This window comes from Gymnogyps californianus, chromosome 5 (assembly GCF_018139145.2).
Source record: "Gymnogyps californianus isolate 813 chromosome 5, ASM1813914v2, whole genome shotgun sequence".
Lineage (NCBI taxonomy): Eukaryota > Metazoa > Chordata > Aves > Accipitriformes > Cathartidae > Gymnogyps > Gymnogyps californianus.
In genome coordinates, this window is record NC_059475.1 from 33218982 (window position 1) to 33241017 (window position 22036).

The 22036-nt window shown below is 46.7% G+C and overlaps 1 protein-coding gene across 1 annotated transcript in view; it reads right to left on the reverse strand.

Moving 5' to 3' along the window:
• GALNT16 (polypeptide N-acetylgalactosaminyltransferase 16) overlaps positions 1 to 22036 on the reverse strand; it is a 79067-nt gene that overhangs the window by 23326 nt on the left and 33705 nt on the right. Inside the window, exons 3-8 of the mRNA XM_050897107.1 lie at positions 16562 to 16699; positions 13483 to 13581; positions 6715 to 6782; positions 4398 to 4463; positions 3189 to 3310; positions 1038 to 1125 (exon numbers count right to left, since the gene is read on the reverse strand). Of these exons, the coding sequence (XP_050753064.1) occupies positions 1038 to 1125; positions 3189 to 3310; positions 4398 to 4463; positions 6715 to 6782; positions 13483 to 13581; positions 16562 to 16699 (581 nt within the window). The remainder of the gene's footprint in view (positions 1 to 1037; positions 1126 to 3188; positions 3311 to 4397; positions 4464 to 6714; positions 6783 to 13482; positions 13582 to 16561; positions 16700 to 22036) is intronic.

The following is a 22036-nucleotide window of genomic DNA, read 5'->3' on the forward strand; positions in this document are numbered from 1 at the left end:
TTGTTAGTATTAAATTTTACTTTGGTTATTAAACTGTTCTTATCTCAACCCACGAGTTTTACTTCTTTTTTTCCTTTGCTTTCCTCCTCCTCACCCCACTGGGAGGGGGAGGGGGAAACGGCTGCGTGGTGCTGCGTTGCTGACTGGGGTTAAACCACGACACCCTACTTTCCTTCCTTGACTTCCCTCACAGTCTACCCAAAATGGCAAGAGTCTATCCTAAGGTAGAAACCCCCAGCTTCTGTCTTGGCATCCTCATCCCTTCGCATTACAGATCTCTGCTCAACTCCGCTCCACATCTTCAGGAGAATGTTGTCAGTGTGAGATGTAATTGCATTTTGGCCAGTCGGTCTTACACTTCCCTGTCTGCCAAAGTTATGAGGCTTTAATCAAAGAAGGACTTTGTGGGGTGTGATGTATTCTGGAAACAAAGCCCTGCAGATCATTGTAACCATCACCTCTTTCAAGACTACCATTTATTTATAGTTGGCCTGTGGTGGATAGTTGAGCACAGCACAGTCACTAACATTATACCATTGTTAAGGGTAGCCACAGAATGAGTAGCCTTTGGCAGGCAAGCAGCGCGGCAGTGAACCCCAGCCACAGAAGAGGGAGAAGAGCACCAGGCACTGTGGGTGACCACAGGAAGAGCTGCAGGGGGTTCAGCTGCGAGGAGAGAGGTGAAAATGCTTTTCAGAAGATGCCATGAGATAGCCTGGCAGATAGGAGCAGCAACTGGAAGTCCCTGTCAGACTCCAGTGTACATGTAGTGTAGGGAGGGCATGGTGATATGTTTAATCAATTAAACAAGCCCTGAAATTGCAAAATGTTGCGACAGTGATGCAAGCTCAAGAGGAAAACACTAGTTGAGTTTTAACTCTGCAAAAGATTTGACTTTGCAAGTTGCAGGAAAAAGAGGACAGAGAACCCATCAGGAAAGATCATCACTGTTTTCTTGGAAAGCTGAAGAGAACATCAATTATTTTTCATGCACCATCCCTCAGGCCTAACTTACACAAGCCATTCATTATACCCACCTCCCCTCAGATCTGCTGATGCTGCCAGGTAGGCAAAATTATCCAGGCTGATAACATCAATGATTGGACTCACCACTCGGGTATAATCCTGAGGGAGAGAAAGAAAGGGAAAAAAAAAGGAGTCAGGCTTTTCTTGAATGTCTGGCAAAGCTGCTAGAGATCAGAAAACACAAAGCTGCACATGTAAATCTGTCTGGCTTCTCCAGTACAGTTCTGGTAGCTGAGCAAGGGATCCATGGCCACGACATCCAAACATGGAGATGGTGGGTACTAGCCAGCTGCATGCCATGGATGTGGGGAATGGAGCCTGGAACCCCAACACCCAGGAGTGCTGCTAAGAAACAGCTTTGTTTCCTGCCCAAGTCACAGGGCACAAATCACTGTCCCCAAGGTTTTGTGCTTGCTTTTGTTATCCACTAACAACAAACCTTCTGCTCAGCCATCCTTGAATTAACTCATTGTCATCAGCCTAGAAATGATCAAGCCCCTAATAAAGCATCTTCCTAACAAGTACTATGAATCAAGACCCCATACTTAAGAAACATAGTGCAAACTGAAAAAAACATTATAATATTAAGATATTGGGGGTACTTTATTGGCATTAAGGGGTATAGATATTTACAGTTTTCCTTTGCAATCCTTTCAGTTAGTGGAAGTTGAGATTGTAACAATTTTTCAACATCATGAGACAGGGCATTAAAGACAGTCTTGTGATAGCTGAAATATATGATGAAACAGAGAGCTGGCAATGCCAGAAACAGCATCTTGTTATCAAGACAGCTGACAGTCTCCATGCCTTTCCTATCAAACCTTCATTTTGTGCCTTGCAATAGTTCCTCCTGCTGTAGCGCGCTTGGCCAGGACAGCACATCCTAGGTGAGAGCTATCATTCATGTTTATTCCCCTCCATGCTGCGATGGCTGCACAGCAAGAGTACGTCTATCCAGCCTGAGCCCCCCAGCACCCACCCGGCAGCCTGGTGCTCCAGCCACTGCTCCAGCCAGTCAATGCTAGGACTGGGTAGGGCAAGACTGAAATCTGAGCTAGGATGCACATCAGAAATGTAGGAAGTAGGTCAGAAATAGGCTGACTTGAAATCTAATCACTAAATAATACTGGAGTCAGCAGCCAAGCTTTTGCAACTTAGATCCTTCCCTGAAGAAACGAGTGAGGTCCTTTCTGCTTAGGGACCCCTATACTGCTGCTGCTGCAGCTTGAATTAAAGAGCAGTAGTAAAGTAAACATTTATGGGCTTCCGAGATGGAGGATTTATTGAGCAGGAATAAAAAGCAGAAGCTTTTAAGTCATCAATCCTGAAGTTTCACCTTCTTCTGCTCCTTCATATGAAGCCAACCAGACATGAATACAAGGCAGCATTAGAGCCTCCACCCCTTCTCTGGAGGCCCATTACTCCATGGGATCCTCCTTTCAGAGGAGGGGATCAATCCCAGCCACTTGCAAGCATGGCTGTGACTTCTCCCATCACCTCTCCCCAGTTTGCTCTTACAGCAGAGCTGTATGTCTCCCCCTCCAGCCCTACAGTGCAGTCAGGGTGACAGCTGCTAATATTCCTGTCTCATTTTCACTCTTCCAGCCTCATGGCAATCCTTTGGCAAGTGAACCAGCAAAGGGACATCCCTGCACTCACAGGCAGCTCCTCTGTGCTAGGAAGCCACCAGCATGCAGGTGATGTGTGTTGGCAGCCCAGTGGGAGCATTAATGGAAGGAAAATTTTGGCAGTGACAAGGCAGAGGGGAGAGTCCAGCAGCAAGAAGGGAGATGGCAACGATGGAAAAGTTGTACAGTGTGTGCTGCCAAAGTGGCTATCCTATGTACAGGTGGACAGGACTAGGAAGCACAGCACCTGCAGGAGACATGAGATACAAGTTGGTGGTTCAAGCATTCACCACTGCATCCCATCACTCAGCACCTCCTGCCCTGCCACACTGGCAGGAGACCATAGAAGCCCGTCAGGGATCTCTTGCCCATATCGCTCAGGCTGTACCTTCCTCTGTAACAGCCTGCCTGAGAAGAGGAGTACCTAGGCAGGCTTTGTCCTCACCAGCACTGCTGATGGCATGTGAGGGCAGAGGATCCACCAGCACAAGACAGGCCAGCTCCATCCATCCCAGAGGGGAACATGGTGCTCACCTCTTTTACCCTCTGAAGCATTGGCTGCAGCCACTCACTGTTGACTTCACAGTGACTGTCCAAGAAGGTGAGGATGTCAGCGGCAGCCACTTCAGCTCCTCGCACCCGAGAGCGAATCAGCCCTACAATGAGGAAAGGACAGCAGAGGAGCAGGAAGGTTAGGGAGGGAAACAGCTGAGCCTCCTTCAGAAAAAATACTTCGTGTGGCCATTACAGGGGAAGAGCAGGTGGTTCTCCTATGTCACACCTCCATCAGGAGCAGAGAGCAGCTTTAGCAGGGCATCCCCTGGGGGACACTGTCAGCTGAGCCCTCCCAGCACACAAAGAATGACCTCGCCTGTCACTTCTGTCCATGCCACTGAGCCTTCATCTGCTTCCTGCTGTGATGACATCCCCTTTCCCTTCCAGCCCTCCCCACGGGTATCTTGCTGCTGCCTGCTCGGTGTCTTTCCCATTAGAGCACCCTGCTGCCTGTCTCACCACTTCCATGGGACCAAGCTCTGCTCTCTGCTTGTTGCCTTTCTTACTGCTCGTCTGCTTTATTCCTGTTTGTCCTTTATTCTGCCTGGTGGTCAGAGATATCAACCTGGCTCTCAGATGTCTCCTTACTTTCTTACGGGCCATCCCACTACCTGGGACGCTCTTCATGAACTAAGCAGTGATTCTCATCTCCCAGATCCTTGCTCCAGGCCTGCTGTGCACTGACAGCTTTAGAAATAAGCCAGCACATGTGAGTCAAACTAAAGAGCAGCTGGGAAAGTCAGCGTTACCATTTATGCACATAAGAGATATATGAGAAATAACTTTCCTTAATTGTATCTCTTTATGATAGATATATGATTGTTTTTCCTTTTCCCACATCTCGTAGATGGCTTGTTAGATTGCACTCTGAGTTTAAAAGGACAGGACTTATATCTGCATCTGTATTCATAAAGATCTAAAATGTGGTCCTTGTTCTAGCCAGGGCCTCTGGACACCACTTCTCATTATTTAAAGTATGAAATGTGAGCCCTAAAGCCTGAGAGTTGATAAGCCAGGTTCTCCCTCCACAGAGCCTCCAAACTAGGATACCAAACCCTTACATAGAAAACACAAACTGTAACTAGAAGAAACAACATGTAAGCAGCTGGCAGGCAAACAGGAAAAAAACCAGGATTTTTGCAGGAAAATCTGCAAAACCTTTGTACCTACAAAGCTTTCCACACTCACCTTCTCGCCGGGTGTTTCGTAGACACTTGACCTTTGGGATCTTGGTAAGGAGCTGGCAGTCCTCAGCTTAGGGAAGGCAAAAAAAACATTTGGCACACATGCATGAATTATTTGGCTTCAACAGAAAGCTCCAATTAACTGTTCTCCCGCTTCTCCATGGGAGGGGAAATTCTGCTTTCACTTAACATCACATTAATCAGCCTGATGGTCTTAATCCTGTTGTCTAAAGAGTACACAGAAGAGCACTGCTTGCTTGCTGTCCTCCTCGGTCAACTGAGCCTGTCCTGATACTCTGAGCAGCCAGGCCTTCGCCCTCCTACACTCAGCGTTTCACAAGAACAACGGGGCATGCGCTGGCAATGTGGCACCGAGCACTGATGTGGAGCCCAGGGAGCCAGGGCTGCAAATCACTGAAGTGCCAAGTAAAAGAGAGTCCTGTCATATAAAGTGATCTCATCCGCTCTCTGCCTTTAGTGGCTCGTCTGGGCATTTCCAACCATTTGTTTTCGGGGCAGTTTCTGCTTGATTTTATTTAATAAAGGCCGCAGGGATGTGACCTGCTTCCTTGGAGACATCATTACATTAACACATGGATGCCTAACCGAGGGCTCTGCTGGCAGCTTGCCAGAAGCTCGTGGCATCCCTCATTTACATTGCCCAGGGAAGAGACGGAGAGGAATACCTACCAGCTCCAGCCCAGCTGTACCAATGAGCACTGGGTCTCTAGTTCTCTATTATCCCCTCTCTATTCCTGCCCTGGCAGAGGTCATAGGAATAACAATTTCTAACTTGCTCTTTTTCCTTGCTCCACCAAGTTCACCCCAGTTTCCATGTTTATTCCATGTTCCTTTTCATGTCTCACCCCCCTCCCCTTCCCTGCTGTCATTCTCCCACAGACTGAGTGCTCTGGGGAGAACGCAAAGGCCATTAGCCAAAATGCATCTCTTGGCATGTTCCTGCACAAGCATTTCCATTCTCAAGGATACGTGCAATCTGAAATACTGCTCTTGTGTACTACATGTATACAAAGATACTACTGTATCTTTGGAGAAACCAAGGTGGATATTAAAGCAAAGCATCAGACCTTAAAAATGTGCTAAAGTGCCTCCATGCAGGTGCCTCAGGGGAGTAGCTGTATCCACAAATATCCAGCTGCCGGTGAAAAAATGAGAGCTGTCGTAGGATGGAGCTTTTTAAAAATCTTTCTATTTACCTAGGAGCCTAAATGGGAGTTTCTGGTTGAGCCCTGTGCAGGACAGGTACCAGAAATCCATCAGTGTTGATCTGGAACACTTTGGCCGTTGAGAATTGAATCTTTAGGTGCTGAATGTGGAACACTTAGGATTGTTTGTTGGAAGTGCTCAGAAACACCCAACTCCAACAGCTGGCCACAGCTCAGTCCTTATCCAAATCACACTCTAAGGCCCTCAGAAACTTAAATCCTAATCTCAGCATCCACCTTTAAAAATTTTTTTTGGCCAAAGCTACATAAGTATTTAGCTGCAAAATCAAAAGATCAATGCTTCCTTACCTCAGCAGGCCAAGGTGGGCATTCTCAGCTATCTGTAAAGTGTTCTGAAGGAGTAATTATCAATTATTATGTATGTGGCACACAACCAGATTGTCCTTGAATCTAGCACGTGCGAGAAGCAAGAAGTCTTCTGTCCCCACCACCTCACCACTACTACACAACAGCCAGGAGCAAGAGCAACTGTACAGATGGAAAGAGTCCATAGACTCCAGTCTGCAGGTCTGGTGGGACTCATGCAGAAGACACTCCATCCCTGTGCCAAGCTGCAGGAGAAGGTATGGCGCTGCCCAAAGCAATAACCCTTCCACGGCCTCTCACAGGGACACCTGGGATCCCAGACACATGGAGGCAGGCAGACAGTCTTGCCCCAGTCTGCCTGCAGGATCCCAGGCAGCAATTTTCTATAGGCTCCATGGCATCCTCTTGCTCTCTCTTGGTTTGTAATTACTCACTCTGCTCATGTACACCATTGCTACATACATATCTGTGCTAAACAGCTCACAAAATGGTGCATAATGAAACTAGACAGAGATCTCTGGCAACCTGGCCAAAACTGCCAAGCTGACAGAAGGGGAAGACCCAATAGAAAGAAAAAATGAGGAAGAAGCTCTGGCCTCTGCCATGCATGGACATAAATTAAACACAGAAAAACTTCCTCCCTTTTCTTTTTCTCTTGCATACAGACAAGAGGGAATCTCTGTGAGGGAGGGGGACTAAACAGAGCAAACAAAAAGAGGGAAAACAGAAGGGAAGAAACAAGTGCAAGGGAAATAGGTCCGTACTTACGATCTGAGCTGAAGTCATCTACCAAAATGATCTCCTGGATGAGGCTGGGAGGGGTGCGGTTCAGGACGCTGCAGGGACCCAGGGAGGAAAAAGAAAATCTTTGTGAGCTGCCATAATAATGACAATGGTAGGACTGATACAAATCTGCTATGCTATGCATTACAGCAGGAATACCAAACTCCAGTAATGTGGAAGAGGTAACCTTGCCCTTGTACCAGGGTTCACTGGCAGGAGCCAAACTGCAAGCAGGAATATCCCAGAGAGCTATGGCATCTCAGCCGGACCTTACAGGGACCCACAGCCGGGAAGCTGACTGTGGGACTTGCCTGGGGGCAGCTAGCAAAGGATGCTGCAGCATGCTCTCTGCCTCTAAACAGAGAGGCAAAAGGAGAGCACCACTTGCCCCGAGGCAGCCAGGAGGCCATTCCCATCTGCCAGGCTCTGAGCAAAGCTCATCACTGCTGGGGAGCGGAAAGAGAGCTGCCACTTTCCCCAGTCAGGAGCTCTGTCTCAATGCCACAGATGAGGCCTGTTGGGGCTTTCTCACCGATTCCCTCCTTTGGGAGGAAGGCAATTTGCTTTGGCAATATTCCGGATTTGGATTTTTTTTCCCTCTTTTGTTTGTTACTTGTCTTTCTTTCAAACCAGCCCCACACTTGCTGAGAGCACCCCCCTTTCCTCAGGCTAGTTGCACCATACCCCACAATACCCTTGGGACTGCAGTGGGTTTGTGTCTGCAGGACACAGGGACTTTCACACACGAGGAGGGATAAAAGCTTCTGCCCTCCTCAGAGATCAATGCACTCTGGTACCCTGGAGTCAGAGCAGTTTGATTCTGACCTCTTTGTCCCTCTCATTTGTTTAAAATGCTTGAACTCATTTTCCATGACCTTCTTCAAGTCCCTCCCCTGGCTTTACTACAATCACACAGCATATTCCCCCTTCGAGCCTCCTCCAATGCCTCTACGCACAGGCAGGTCCTCACTGCCTTCAACTAGATGATTGCTCAGTAACACTTAGGCACCCCAATGAAGAGGACAGTTATTCAAACTTTAATATTAAATTTTAATATTAAAAACAGAGGTAAACACTGTCTTCCTATTTCTAGCAACCCATCTCATTTCAGTGGCACCCGCTCTTCTGATTTTGAGCAATTCTGGAGAAAGATTGTTGGCTTTTTTTCTTTTTTTTGGCTTTTTTGTTTTATACAGGAAACAGACAACGAGTAATCCCATACTCCCAGGAATGGAGCTGTAGAGAAATAAATTACCATCTTCCTATGTAGCATGACTGATGGCTTTGCATACAGAGCCAAAGTTTCCTCAGTTTGGGAGAGTTTTCTGCTGTCTCACACAGCAAAATCCTGACTGCTCTGCTGTTCAGTATCACATCCCACTCTATTTCAGATTTATGCTGCTTCATGTCTCTGAGAGTATTTGTATTTTGAGCTTATACGTCCCTAGATAACTGAGCTTGCATTTTTCAAAGCTGAATCTCATTTGCTTCTCTTGGCTCATACCTCTCTGGATCCTCCAGTATGGTGGGGTGGGAGGTGGGGGATGTTCCTCTTTGCATTTGTAAGTGCGGCTTCTCCCAGCATAGCCATCATCTGCATATTTTACAGACAAGGTTGCCCTGCGCTGAAATTCTGGTCTGTGCAAACTCAATACAAAACATAACCAGTCCAGACAGGCTGCATCCTGCAGTATAATGGCTGTAAAATGGTATTCTACACCTTCTCCCACTAGCCTGACTATTAGCAATGCTCATATTTTCTCCACAAGTTTCAGGTCTTCCAACTCAACATAACTGGGAAAAAAAAGCAAACATTTTGTTCCCTCTTCCTCACCTGTCCACCAGTTCCCCAGCAGCGAGAAAACACTCCTCAAGGAGTTCACAGCTCATTGTTCAATGCTGAATTCTTCTCTCAGCTCTGCAATGATTTGCTGTGGATCCTTAGGAAAGGTACTTAATCTTCTTTGTACTTTGTCTTGCCTGTCTTTTTAACAAGGAACACAGTAATCCTAGTATTTCCCTTCAGTGAGGTGCAGAGACTGGCATGACAATCAATTACTTTTAGGCACAAAATGTATTATTAGGATTCCAAAATCCAAATGACAATTGCCTTTTACAGCAGAAACACGGACTGTTCTCCCCTCATCTCATGGATTTCCTACCTCCTTTGTCTTTTCTCACAGCTTCCTTCTTCTTTCCATATCAGTGTCCTTACTTTGTCGCATGACACCACATCAGCATTGCCAATGAGTTTCTCTCCTCTGCTGATATGTCCATCCCTCATCAACTCACAGATAATCTCGTTTATTCCAGATGTTAGCAGAGGAGCGTCTTTTTTTTCTTTGCTCTAAAATAATCTCCTCTTTTGCCGTTATTTAAATTGTCATTGTAATGAGTTGCTATACCAAATGTTCTAGCATTACAACAGCATCCTTTTAATCAGATGGCTCTTTTAATACAGGCTCTCTGCATAGGCACCAAACCACTGACAGCTGTTCAAGTCCATTGACTTAAAGCCTGACTATTCACCTTTACATTTGCACCAAAACCAAACAGTCCCTGCAATAATGACTGAAATCAGAAATAAAGAGAAAGAGAACAGACAACAAAGCAGTTGATTTTCCCTTCTGCAAGAATGGTCACCGCAGCAGAAGTGATGGTATTGCTTAATGACTAATCATCAGGCACAGACATCAATCACGCAAAATGCCTTTTGAGTGACAGTTATTTCTGAAGGAGAACAGGATGCCAAGCAAGTAACTGGTTTGAGAGTGACAGCTATGTCCTGCCGAGGAAGAGATATCACGCAAGCAAGCAGCTCTTGACTGACACGCATCTCCTGCAGGACCGAGGATGCCAGCAAGGAGCCATTTGAACTGGCATGTTCACAGGTTCTGATGGATAGCCCATTTCCCATTTTTTTTCCCCTACTCCCCCCTTCTTAGTCTCTTGCTGGATATTTTTAACCAGTTGTCTCCCTCTACACTGAAAACAAATGAACAAAATTTGTCTGAAGGACTCCCTGCATGGGACCAGTAGGATTTGGGGCAGCATGGCCTATTGGTGCGCTGGCCTGGTCCCTCCGGCAGCTTGCAGGCTGGGCAGCAGGTCCAGCTGCCTGTTGCCTTTACATAGGGCAGAGGAGGAAAATGGCTGGAGCCCACAGCAGCAGGCAGGCATGCAGCCCATGCTGTGTCTGGGAACCAGGAGGAACAAGCAACAGGGTGCTGGAGGGAAGAAGTTATTCCTCCCCACAGTCATTCCTCTATTTCCCCCTCTCCCTCATACACAAACATTTCTCCCATCCTCAAGTGGCAACAACAGCATATCACTCCCGTTGCTTCCATCCAGCAGCAGAGATCCCAGGGGCAGCAGGGAGAGCGTGGCAACTGCTGAGCTGCCAGAGGTGCTTGTGCGAGTCCACGTGTGCACACACACAGGTGGAGTTAGCAAGAAGGGTCTGCAGATCAGGATCTGGCCCCTACAGCTGCCATGTTTAGAACACCCCGAAATAAACTGTAATGCAGGAGTCTCATCCCTGGGTCAGTTCCCAAGACCTTTTGGTACCAGCATTGCCACTTAGCTGAGTTACCTTGCAGAGCTGTCAGAATAACACAGTAAGATGGTATCTGGCTCAGAGGAGTGCATCTAGGCTCCCTCTAGTTTTAATTTAAGATCAGTTCAATCCCAGTACTCTTTTCATATATTTCTTCCTAGAATTTCCCAAAGTTTTACAGCTGATTTTTGAGTGCCCAAATTCAGGCACTCAACAGCCAGGCTTGCAAAGATCTCAGGTATGAAAACTTCAACTGGTAGTACATATTCTGCTCACCTCTAAAGATTGGGCCTCTAAAAAAGTTTCCAGCCATGGAAAATTTTGCTCTTAGTGCTGCTCATTTCCATCAGTTGTCCTCTTCCACCCCCACTTCTCTTATAGTATCCCCATAGCATAATTATGATAACTAAACTTGGTAAAAGGCCCATAATAACAGTGGAATCATATTTAACTTTCACCAGGTGCATCTCAAATGGTTAATTCTAATTATCTAAATAATCGTGCTCTACATGGCTTAAGAAAGCTCTTATGGATATAGAAATAATGACAGGCTACAAGCCTGACTAGTCAGCAGGTAAGCAGGCAGTGCAATTTTATGTCTCCTGTTGCCTAATATCACTGTGGTCCTCTGCAGACTCACAGCCAGGTCATAAACCAAATAGAACAGAACAGTCCTGTCCCTTTGGTACTTGACTTATCCCAAAGTGCTGCAAAGTAATTACACAGTATTTGGTGCACTGATGTGTATGCGAATTGAGTGACAATTACACTCACAGCAGTAACTCAGCCTGGCACATTCAGATGTGTTTTGCTGAAAGACAGGACTCTCAGGTTACAGAAGAGGCCTTGAAGAGCACCCTGAAATCTTCAACTCCCTCTATAATATCAGTGTCAACCTGCAAGTGGGACTTAGTTGTATGCGTCTTCTAACAGTGCAGCCATGACCTAAGCCTTCACCTCTGTGTATGGTTGTCAAACATCCTGGGCCTCAAAGACAAGGCTGCTAGCCAATGCTTGGTTGTGTGACACTGCAAATACTGTAGAGCCCAAGAAGAATTCAGCCTTCAGGATCCCTCAGCAGACAGGGATAAAACATGGACACTTCTGACATTTGATGTAAGCAAGGAGTAAATCAATCGTATGCACTGGCTGTAAACCATCTGGCAATGAAGACTCCAGCTGTATCCAGAGGTCTGGGAGGAAATGCCACCCACCCTACCATTCACAGCAGAGTGCAGCCAGTTTCTCACAACAGCACTCCTCCAGTGGCAGCAGGAATCCGGGGACCAATTTGAACAGATGGGTCATCCATTTTTCAAGGTCTTTGTTGGGGGCTCTGGGTTGCAGGAGACCACATCTGAAAAACTGGTAATAGCACATCTTGAGTGCTGTGTCCAGTTCTGGGCTTCCCAGGACAAGAAAAAGTGGGACATGCTGAAGCAGGTCCAGCGAAGGAGCACTAAGATAATTAAGGGACTGGAGCATCAGATGTATGAGGTGAGGTTGAAAGAGCTGGGGTTGTTTAGCCTTGAGAAGAGAATGCTCAGAGAGGTTGCAGAGTCTCCATCCTTGGAGATACTAAAAACTGACCAGGCACAGCCCTGAGCAACCTACTCTAGTTGACCTTGTTTTGAGCAAGCCTGGCCTGTTAATGCATCGGCAACACTCATCTGCTCATTAGTAGACATCACCTCCATAGGATCTGGATATCAATTTCTCTCTCCATGCGTTACTGCTGCTCTGAATGTCATCTTCTCTTCATTTTAACTATCAGGGCATCTGGCTATTTGACTGGCTGCCTTGAGATTTTCTTAAGGATCCTACTAGCACGGTTTCTGATCACCTAACCATTTATTGTCTGACCTATGACGTAATCGGCAGAAATCTCCTCCCGTTGTGCTAGCAGCACTGTGGTTCCAAACAAATCTGCTCATTTTCTGAACAGTGGCTCTGTAGAACTCATTTTATGGTTCAAATGAAAAGGAAATGATAGAAGTAAAAAGGCAAAATGTGTTAATGCAATATATACAGGTCTCTGGAAACACAGTAGCACCAAACCTGGCAGACAGAAACCCAGCCTTCTAGCCATGAGGCCAACTTTAAAAAGCCTGTTATTTATTCACAAAGTACATTTCTCTAAGCCCACAGGATCTGTCAGGGGAAGAAGTGGTGATGATGAATAATGCATTCCTGTTAGTGATACCATCAGCTCAACCTTCCACTCAGACAATTCACTCTTCCTTCAGCCTCCACAGGCTGTTCCTGGACCTGTTTGCAGGCTTCAGAGACCCTTTGAGAAATGACTTGATAAGTCAGAGAGGTCAGGGGGCATTTTTTGTGTGAAAACTAAAAGGAAAAGAGCCTCCATGGGTTCTGCAGGTGTGATGGAAGGCAGAGTGAAGGAGCAGCTGGAACATTGCTTTGTGGTACAGATAACTGCATGCTTCGGTCTACTTGGTGATGTTGAGAGGCCCTATGCCACCTATTTACTTGGTTAGATTTGGCCACTGCTGATACTCAGATATGAGGAGACACTAGTGCAAGATAAGATAGCAAGTGTCCTGCAGGTCCAGCAGGGTCTGTGCACAAAGCCCCAGGGAGGATCTGGTGGGCCATCAGGTTCAGCAACTGTTTACCAGCAACTGACTCTGAGCACCTGCTCAAACCACAAGGACTCGATCTCCACAAGACTTCGAGTTCATCACCTTCTGCTTGAAAGACTTGCGAGCTGTGCCCCCTGCCCTCACTGAGCCAGTCCCAGCTCCTGTAACACGTGCCCTAGCAGGGAGCTGGTTGCTTATTCCCGTTTATGGAACACAGTCCCTCCCAAGCCCCATCCCTCAGTTGCATCTAGCAACACAGTGTCCCCTTTGGTGCCCCCTCACTCTTCCAAACCAAGCTCATACAGACTGTTCCCACCTGCAGATGCAGGCTCAGCAGCCCCTTTCCTGCTGCTAATGATTCCCCTCTCAGGGGCTATATAGTGGCTAATTGCAGATATGCTCTGTATTTGAAGACACGCCCACGCTGCCAATCCAAGCCCCTGACCTGTTCTAGTGGGCCAGCTCAAGGGTAGATTACAAGCACTTGGGGGACTGTAGCCACCCTGCTTGTCTAACTGCTGGAAAATGCCTAACTCTCCACCAGTGCCCTTCCAGGCACCATCGTTTGGGCCCAGCACCCCTTGCTGAACTCACCTCTTCACCGTGCGGAGCAAGGTAGAGCGTGCTTCATTGTGGAAGGTGATGATGAGGCTGGTAGCTGGCAAGTCTGTGTCATAGCGTACAGAAGTGCACCTGCAACACAGGAGAGCAAAAGTGTAAGCCAAACATCACCCAGCAGCAGCCACTGCAGCAATGTACCTAGAATTTCTAAAGGCGAAGAGAATAATCAGAAACAGCACAGTTGAGCTGCAGCAAGGGAGGCCTCAGCAGCCGCTGCATGAAGATTGGCAGAGCTTAAAAAGAACTGTACCTGTTGAAAGGCAAAGTTTTGAGGCTGTGATACCTAAATTCATGATGCTGCATGCTGGGGAGGGCACGTGGGTTTTATGGGGAACAAAGTTTCAACATCGTGGACTCTAGTCCCTGGATTCGCCTGTCATTCATGTAAAATCTTGTTTATTCATGCATAGGACATGCACAAGCTAAGGATGCATGGAGCTGGTACAGTCAGGCATCGCTGTACAAAGCACTTCAAATTCTTTGGACACTGGGCTTTACAGAAAGGAAAACACTAGCTAGTGCTGTGATCTGCATCAGGGAGTTGCTGAGGTTCAACACTAGTACCTCAGCTGGCAATGGAAAGCAATTCCTCCCATCTTCTCATCTGACTTTGTAATGTTAGGTACATACGTTCATTCTCATACTCAGAACAAGGATTAACTCAGGATCAGCTTGCACCAGGGCTGCTCTGCTGGAGAACCTGGAGCACCCTGTGGAGAACCCTGTGGAGAACAAGGATTCTTGGAGGAGAACAACTCACAGATGTGAATCCTGGATCCAGTTCTGGCAGATACTAGGAATGGCAGATTTGGGCTGATCTGCTCCTCCAGACTGTCTGCCGCCTTAACTTCCAGCCAGTGTCAAACAGCAGTCAGTCTGCACTAATTCCCTGCCCGATGAAAAGCCCACACCTGAAACTGTGGCCTAGTGTTTTTAACAACTGAAGGCCATGCATAGACTGAATCCATCCCGGGAAGGAATACAATTCAGTTCTTACAGCCACTACTGGTACTTCCACGCTTACTATTCTTTTATGGCTATTACTAAATTGTTACTGGTTTTATCATCACATTCAATCCTACTGGTTTATGACTTTTTCATTGCAATATTTTATTAAGGGGACAGCAGCTTCTTACAGCAATTTTCAAACATATAAAGAAACCTTGATAAAGACTAAAGTGGAAAACCTGAGACCACACAGGAGACATACCGCATTTATTATTGTTTCAAAATAACTCCATGATGTAAAGCATATAAAATGTATTAAGGCATCTGGAAGTGGAAAAGCAGAAGAGGTTGGTGTATGTGTTATTTGGGGAAGTCTTCCCAAGATCTCAGCATTATTACAGCATCACAGAGGACAAGGACAAAGTTTGTGCTTGAAAGTTGTCTCTTTGGTTTGGATCAAAAAAACAGCTACATGCTAGGTCAGAAGGAGCCTGTAGGATGTGGAGTCAAGTATGTCCAAGCTCTGCTTGGGTGCCTGAAGAAAAAGTGACGTTAGTGACGTATTGACCTCCCATTCCTTAAATAGGGAGCCAGGCCCTTTTGTGACAGAAGGATGAGCTTTCCTCAAACCGCAAGCTAACTTGTATCAGCTGAAATAAGTCCTCATCCTAAGCTGCCATCCCAGCAACCATTCCAATATTGTTACAAGATAAGGCACTCAAACACAGCTCCCTCATTCCCAAACTGCCACCCCTGCAAAGGGGAGGAACATGGAAACAGGTTTATCTGCTCTGATTATACACTACTTTGGAATCCCCATTGCTGAAGGGAATCCTTTCAAAGCTGGGGCTGAAATGGCTATACATTTCCAGGGAATCACATATATGTTGTTCTTCAGACTGAAGTGCATAGATGAGGCTTTTCACAAAAAGCATGCTCTCCATGCTACCACAGATCAAAATAAACAATAATTCACCTTTGAAGTGAGCTGGTTTTAGGCCAGAATATGACAGCAGCTTAACAGAAAACAGCAATTCTGCATGGCAGGGAGACTTGTCAGTAATGCAGGACATGGCATGGCTGCCTCCGAGTCAGTAGGAAGCCAATCCCAAGTACTGTGCTGGGGAACAGGAGCACAAGACTTTGATCTCACAACCAAGGTCCGGACTGCTTGCATTCACAAAGCACCCTGATGGCTGTCAGTGCTGGCAGGCTCACAAAGATCCATGTCTCCTGACATCCCTTTCACAGTTTCAGTCAAGCTAGATGCCTGGTTTCCCGTTCCCAGCAGCTGTGAAGTGTTGCTTTGCAACCCTAGGTAGGGTCTAGGTTCCAGCCCTGATAGACAAGCATTTCAGCATGGTTAGTTTGCTTCTGGTTTTTATCCATTGAAGTAGGCTGGTTTACACTATCCTATCACTATCAAACCTACCGTTTCCAAGGCACAACATTATCTTTTTGTACTGCAGAAACTACAAAATAGTTACCTGAGCACTATCAGCAATTTAAGGATGAGTTTAGTCAGCAGAATAAATTCACCCCCAGTGAAACAAGGACAGAACGATGAGCACTTTGCAAGTCATGAAATATTCACTGTATTCGCACGTTAGTTTCATCCCCACCCCAACAGCCTTCATCCAAACCTTAATGCTCAGGCTGGAAAGAAGGCACCAAACCAGCTTCAGCCAGCCAGGGCACAGCAGGTGAGGAACACCAGAGTAAAGCCAGGCTGCAACAATGGTGTACCTTGCAGCCAGGACAGAGGGTCGCTGAGGGAAGCCATGAGTGTGAGGGTAGTTGTGCAAAAAAGAACTGTCAGATGAGCAATTTGAGCTGTAATGGAGGGACTGTGCTGAAACAAGGTGATGCTTGGACTTGGAAGAAGAGATGCTAGAAAAGCAACAAGCTGGGGCCGAATTAGTCAAGGGTCTCTGCACATTTGAGACCTTTCCAGATTCACCATGAAATACAATGAAGTAACAGACTGACGCTGGCGAAGAAAAACCCAAACCATCCTTTGACAACATTGCAGACCAACGCAGGAGGGCAGTGGACTCCTCACACCAAGCACCAGCCATGGCTTGGAGCAAGGGCTGCACAGTACCTGTAGTGCCTGGTGTCCCGAATGGGCCGATCGCTGCTGAGTTTGTCGCTCTCTAGCTGATTAAAAGCATGCTGGCGGTAGGGATCTTCTCCGGCCTTCAGCAGCTTTGAGGACAAGTAAGCCTTTTCATCAAAACCCCTCCGGCTGTTCTTCTCTCCTTGGGGAGCCCTTGTCATCTAGAGCAGAGACAAGCACCAGAGCATCAGGGAGAGCAGCCAACTCACGTTTAGACACAGGTAATAAGTTCAGACATGCGTACACTAAGGCAAGCTGTTTGCCACACATCTGGAAGTGGCTCAGGTATGGGGGAAGGCAGGGCAGGCAAGAGCTTGGAAAGGAAAGCAGGAAACCCTCACAGATATGGTGTTATAATTCCTTTCTCTGAGGAAAATTGCAGGCCTCGCTATCCTTACTGACTGAGCTTGGGATGAAAGCTGCTGTTCCTGATAGCACAGGCAGAGCCAAATTCCCTTTAGCACTTGTTACGCAGAAGGTGTGAGACTGCAGGCATTTGGAAACCCTTCCAGGCAACGCGGGTTTGAGAGCAGCCTCCAGCCAATGTGGCTGAAACACAGTATTTTGAGGAAAAACAGTTTCAGCCTTTCAGCAATCACTATCACATACAAATACAGAGGCAGCTGATTTAACAGGTTCCCTGCTGTGCCTTGCCCAGCTTTGCCTAGTCTCACAGAAGTCCGTGATAAAGTTGGAAGCTGCATGTGACTGTCCTCAGTCCCACGCAAGAGCTAAAACACCTCAGCCATCCCTCTCCTCTCCTAATTTTCCTCTAGCTTTCCTAGGCCACAGAGTCAGTGCAATGCCAGCACCTGAAGACCATTCACTAGGGCCACCAGGAGGGAGGACAGGCACAGTTCCGGCCCATGCTGAACTCTCAGATACAAGATTTTGGCTGGAAACAACCTAGAAACTGTAAAATATCAGCTTATAAAGCAATCAGTCAGGATTGTTTATACAATAAAAGTAGTTTAACAAATTGTCTGTCGTAGCTGATCGATAGACCAAATCATGAAGAAGCCATAAAATGCTCCCAGCCTTGTACAAAGGAGTGCTGGAGCTCCCTAAAGCTGCTGGAAAAGGCAGATTCTGGCACATCCACATCTCATCCAAAACGCTGGACAATCCCCAGATCTTGAGATCCTTCTGTGCAAAATAGTTTGGGTACCCTCTAATACTAGGCTTGATCACGTTTGTCCCTCTGCTATAAGGCTCCTTTAGGAGTTTTAGCAGGCAAGAGACCAGGGACTGGTCCCCAGTATCACACAGCATTTTGGTTGAGCCGTCTTAGTAGGTTGGGAAACAACTCGAGACCCAGCACCATGGCAAATTCCTTAAGCAGGAGAGCGCTTAGAAGAACAAACATCTCTGCACCTTTCTCCGAGTAGGGCTACCCTGCAGTGCAGGCAGCCCTAGGAGAACCAGACAGTTGGGTAAAATGATGGCAAATGCAATTCAGCATAGACAAGTGCACGATAATGAACATTAGAAGAAACAAATTGAACTACTCATGCACACTGATGGATTTCAAACCAACCGTGACCACTCGCTCCAGTGCACTCGGTCTGCTGAGATGGGAAATACAGCAAATCGAGTGCATTGCATATGGGACAGAGAAAACTGAAACCATTGTGAACACTGTTATACGAAATCAGTGACAGCTCAGCAGCCATGGCCAGAGAGCAAGAAGGAAGCTACTGGAGGATGAAGAGAAATTAAAGGTTAGGACTATTCCATTTGGAGAGAAGATGAACGAAGTGAGAAAAAACCCGAAGGTGGCCCATAAAATTATGCCTAATACAGCCAAGGTCAGCCTGATGCTCAGATTTCCCTTTCTTACCATACAAGAACGAGGGAAACATCTTTTCATAGGAAACAAAAAAGCGCCACTATTTTCAACACCAAGAAACTTATTCAACCACTGCACAACCAAGCTGCTGCATATGGATTTACCCTAGCGCAGGACTCGCATAGGCACACTTTGGCAGGTAAGTCTGCCTGCATTCCACCCCTCCAGGCAGCGAGTGCCCTGCACTGCCACCCCTCTGCGAGGGACACTGTCGTCCCCCTGCCACCCCTCGCAGTGCCCGCCGCCGCAGCACCAGCTGGGCATGTCGCTGGGTTAGAGCAACGGTGCAGTTATCTGTATGGCTGGTTTCACAGCCTGCTGCCTAGACTCTCCCTTGAAATTATATTTTCAGTACGACGAGGAAAATAATTACTTTCCTACCTCTAAAAATTGAAACGTTTTCCTCCTTTAATTCATACTAGGAGTGTTGTCAAACTTGGCTTCCATTTCTCTTTTTCCTCTTGCCCTAGAAAACAACACTGATGTGTAGCAAAAGCCCAGCTTATCACACGCCTTTAAATATTTTGCAGTCACTCGTTTGTCCTTTGCTACTTATCTCTGTCTCCACAAGCCCTGGAAAAGCAACAGCTGGTTTTGGTTTATATTGCCAGGAACGTCTTGCAAAATCCTGGAAGTGGCAACAAGTCTTCGAAAGCCATTTTGTCAGGGCACCATGAGGGCCAGGGGCTCCCCATGGTGGGGCTCAGGGCAGGGCCTGGCAGCCAGGGACCATCCCATGCCCCAGCCAGGAGGGGGGCAGCCGGGGGGCACCGGGGCAGCCCCAGCCCTGGACATCGGGCACCTCTCTGGGGACAGGACGGGATGTGGGCCCACCTTGGCAGGGCCCATGGCCAGGCAGGGCAGGGCTGTGGGGAGCTGGAGACAGGTCCTGCTGCGGCGTTGCTGGGGCATGGGCTGAGAGCCCCTGGGGTCCTGGGTCATAGGCAGGGTGCAGGGAGCCCCGGGGGGCTGACATGGGGTCCTGGGCCATGGGCAGGGTTGGGGGAGCCCCGGGGAGTGGGCAGGAACAGGAAGGCCCATTAGTGCCCTCAGGGCCATGACACATTTAAACTTGAACTCTTAGGGGTAATTCCTCTAGATACTATGGTTCTCACATTAGTTATACATCAAATTTAAAAAGTGGTAAAAGACCACGGGGAATTAATTGTCAGTTAAGAACATTTCTCATTTTTATCTCAGCCAGTATCTCTTTGTGCTCTCTTCAAATAGGGAAAAGGGAGGATTCAGGGGATGATAGCTGAGAGGGCCTAGCTTCAGCTTCCAGAAAGACAGGTAATCAACAGGTAATCAACAAGTCATCAAACATCTGATCTGTGAGCACCAAGAAGATAACAAGGTAATAAATAGGAGCCAATTGAGTTTTGTCAAGACTGCATCATGTCAGACCAATCTAATTTTCTCCTGTGGTGGAGTAATCAGTCTTAAGGGTGTGGAGAAGCAGGAGATAGATACATCATGACTTTGGTAAGGTTTTTGATAGGGGCTGGTAAGACGTTGTCATTAGCAAGCTAGAGAAATAATAGTCTAGATGAAAGTACTGCGGAATGGGTGAAACTGGTTGGAAAGCCACTGTCAGCAGAATTACTAGCTGTTCACTGTCAGGGCAAAGGGGCTATGGTGAAAGCAGGTCTTAGGGGTTTGTTCTGGATCCACTGCTATTCAGTATTTTCATAAGTACATTGGATATTGAGACAGAGTATGTTTGTCAGATCCATAGGAAGTCCAGCAAAAATGTCAGACACACTGGGGAACAGGATTAGAATTCTAAATTATCTCAACACATGGAAAAAAAAAAGTCTGAAAACAATAAATGCAATTCAATAAGGGCACCACAGACCTCTACAGTTCATCAGGTCTGTGCTAATACAAAACATGGCAGAAACAGCAAGGTAGCAGCTCCTCAGAAAAGCCCTAGATATTACAACTCATTACAAACCACATAACAGCAAAGTCAGATTAAGAGAGGAGAGCAAACACCATCCTGAGTGGAGCCCAGACAGCTATGAACAAGCCTGGCAAAGCAAATAAAAAGCTTATCTTTAAGGACTGACTTGCTTTATCAGATTCTTTTCCTAGAATATGGATGTTTGACTACAGGACATTTATCACTGTTAATTCAAAACATACTTGACAGGAGCAGCACAGGTTCTCTATGAAATAAGTAGTCAGTCCCCTGCCAAACCCCCTGAGGAGGGGGGACTGACGTCCACCCCCTCTTTCCTCTCCCTTCACATTAACACCTCTCACTTCAGGGAGAAGTCAATAGAAGCACATATGAGCTCTGGGTATATTAAAGGCACAGTATGTACAGCTGAGTGCAGAGTCAAGACTTTTACCACATCAACAGGACAGTTCATACCTGTAAGTTCTTTATGTAGCTACACACCCTGTATCCCCATGCTTGAGGCTGGAACTACAAGTGGGAGTCATGGGAGCAGAAGAGCCCAGTTCCTTCTGACTGATGCTCTGTGATAGACCAAAAAAATTTACTACATGAAAGCAGAAATAAAGATGAATAGGCACTGGAAATGTGAGTGTCTAGACTAGAGATTGGCAAAGTAGTTTGCATAAATTAAGGTTTGTCCCAAACATTGCTGAGACTTCCAACACATACCAAAATGTCAGGAAATATTGTAAACCTTCTAATCTCATTTCACCATTTCTTATTTTCACATATGCTTTTCCCTTTCAGTGACGGAATGGACGGAGATGCTCTTCTGCTGTTGAAAGCACATTCTTATTTGTGTTTTGACATGGTTCAAGAGACCAGAAACAATTTTAGTAGTGAAATTAACTTTGTAAGCAAGGGATTAAGGGAAAGGAATCAATGCCATGCACATCTATGAAAACTTGAGAGCCTCATTTCTTGACTAGCACAGTGATATTCCTCTAGGCCTGATCACTTGTGAAATAGCAAGACTATAATACAGACAGTGCCACTCACCTCTGTGCATTGTCACTGTCTGCCACCAGACACAGGCATGCCAGCTCCAACATCATGCAAACAGCCACTAAAACCAGAGCAGCTGGGGACTTCAGGGTCCCAAGATACTTTTTTGTAACAGCAGGCTTGGCCAAATTCAAAAAGGATAACCATACTCCAGGGGTCATGAGGAATCATTACTTAACTAGAGTAAGGAATGCAAAACTCTCAAAGGTAAGTGCAATTAATCATTTTATAGTTACTGTGAAATTAGTCCAACAGCAGTTTTATATGACAGGACATATACTTTACAGCTCTTGCATGTCTTTCTTACAAGTGTTTAGCGCTAGTACAACAAATGGAGCAAGGGGCTGCCATGCTTCTCTTCTGTTTTAAGCTCATCTTCATGATTGTGTCAGCTCTGTCAAATCCCAGGACAGAAAAAGCGTCAATCACAAGACATCCCCAGTAAGTGTCTTTCCCTGGAAGAACTAACTGACCAGGAAGGTCTAATTGATGAATATGGGCACAAAGCAAGCCAGGGAGCAACAACCTCACCAAACCTTCCTCCCTCTCGAGGCCCCCCTTCGATGTATCCTGCTGCTGCAGCCTCACATACTGCCACTGCCATGACCCTCAAGCCTGCCAGCACCTCCCTCCCACCAGC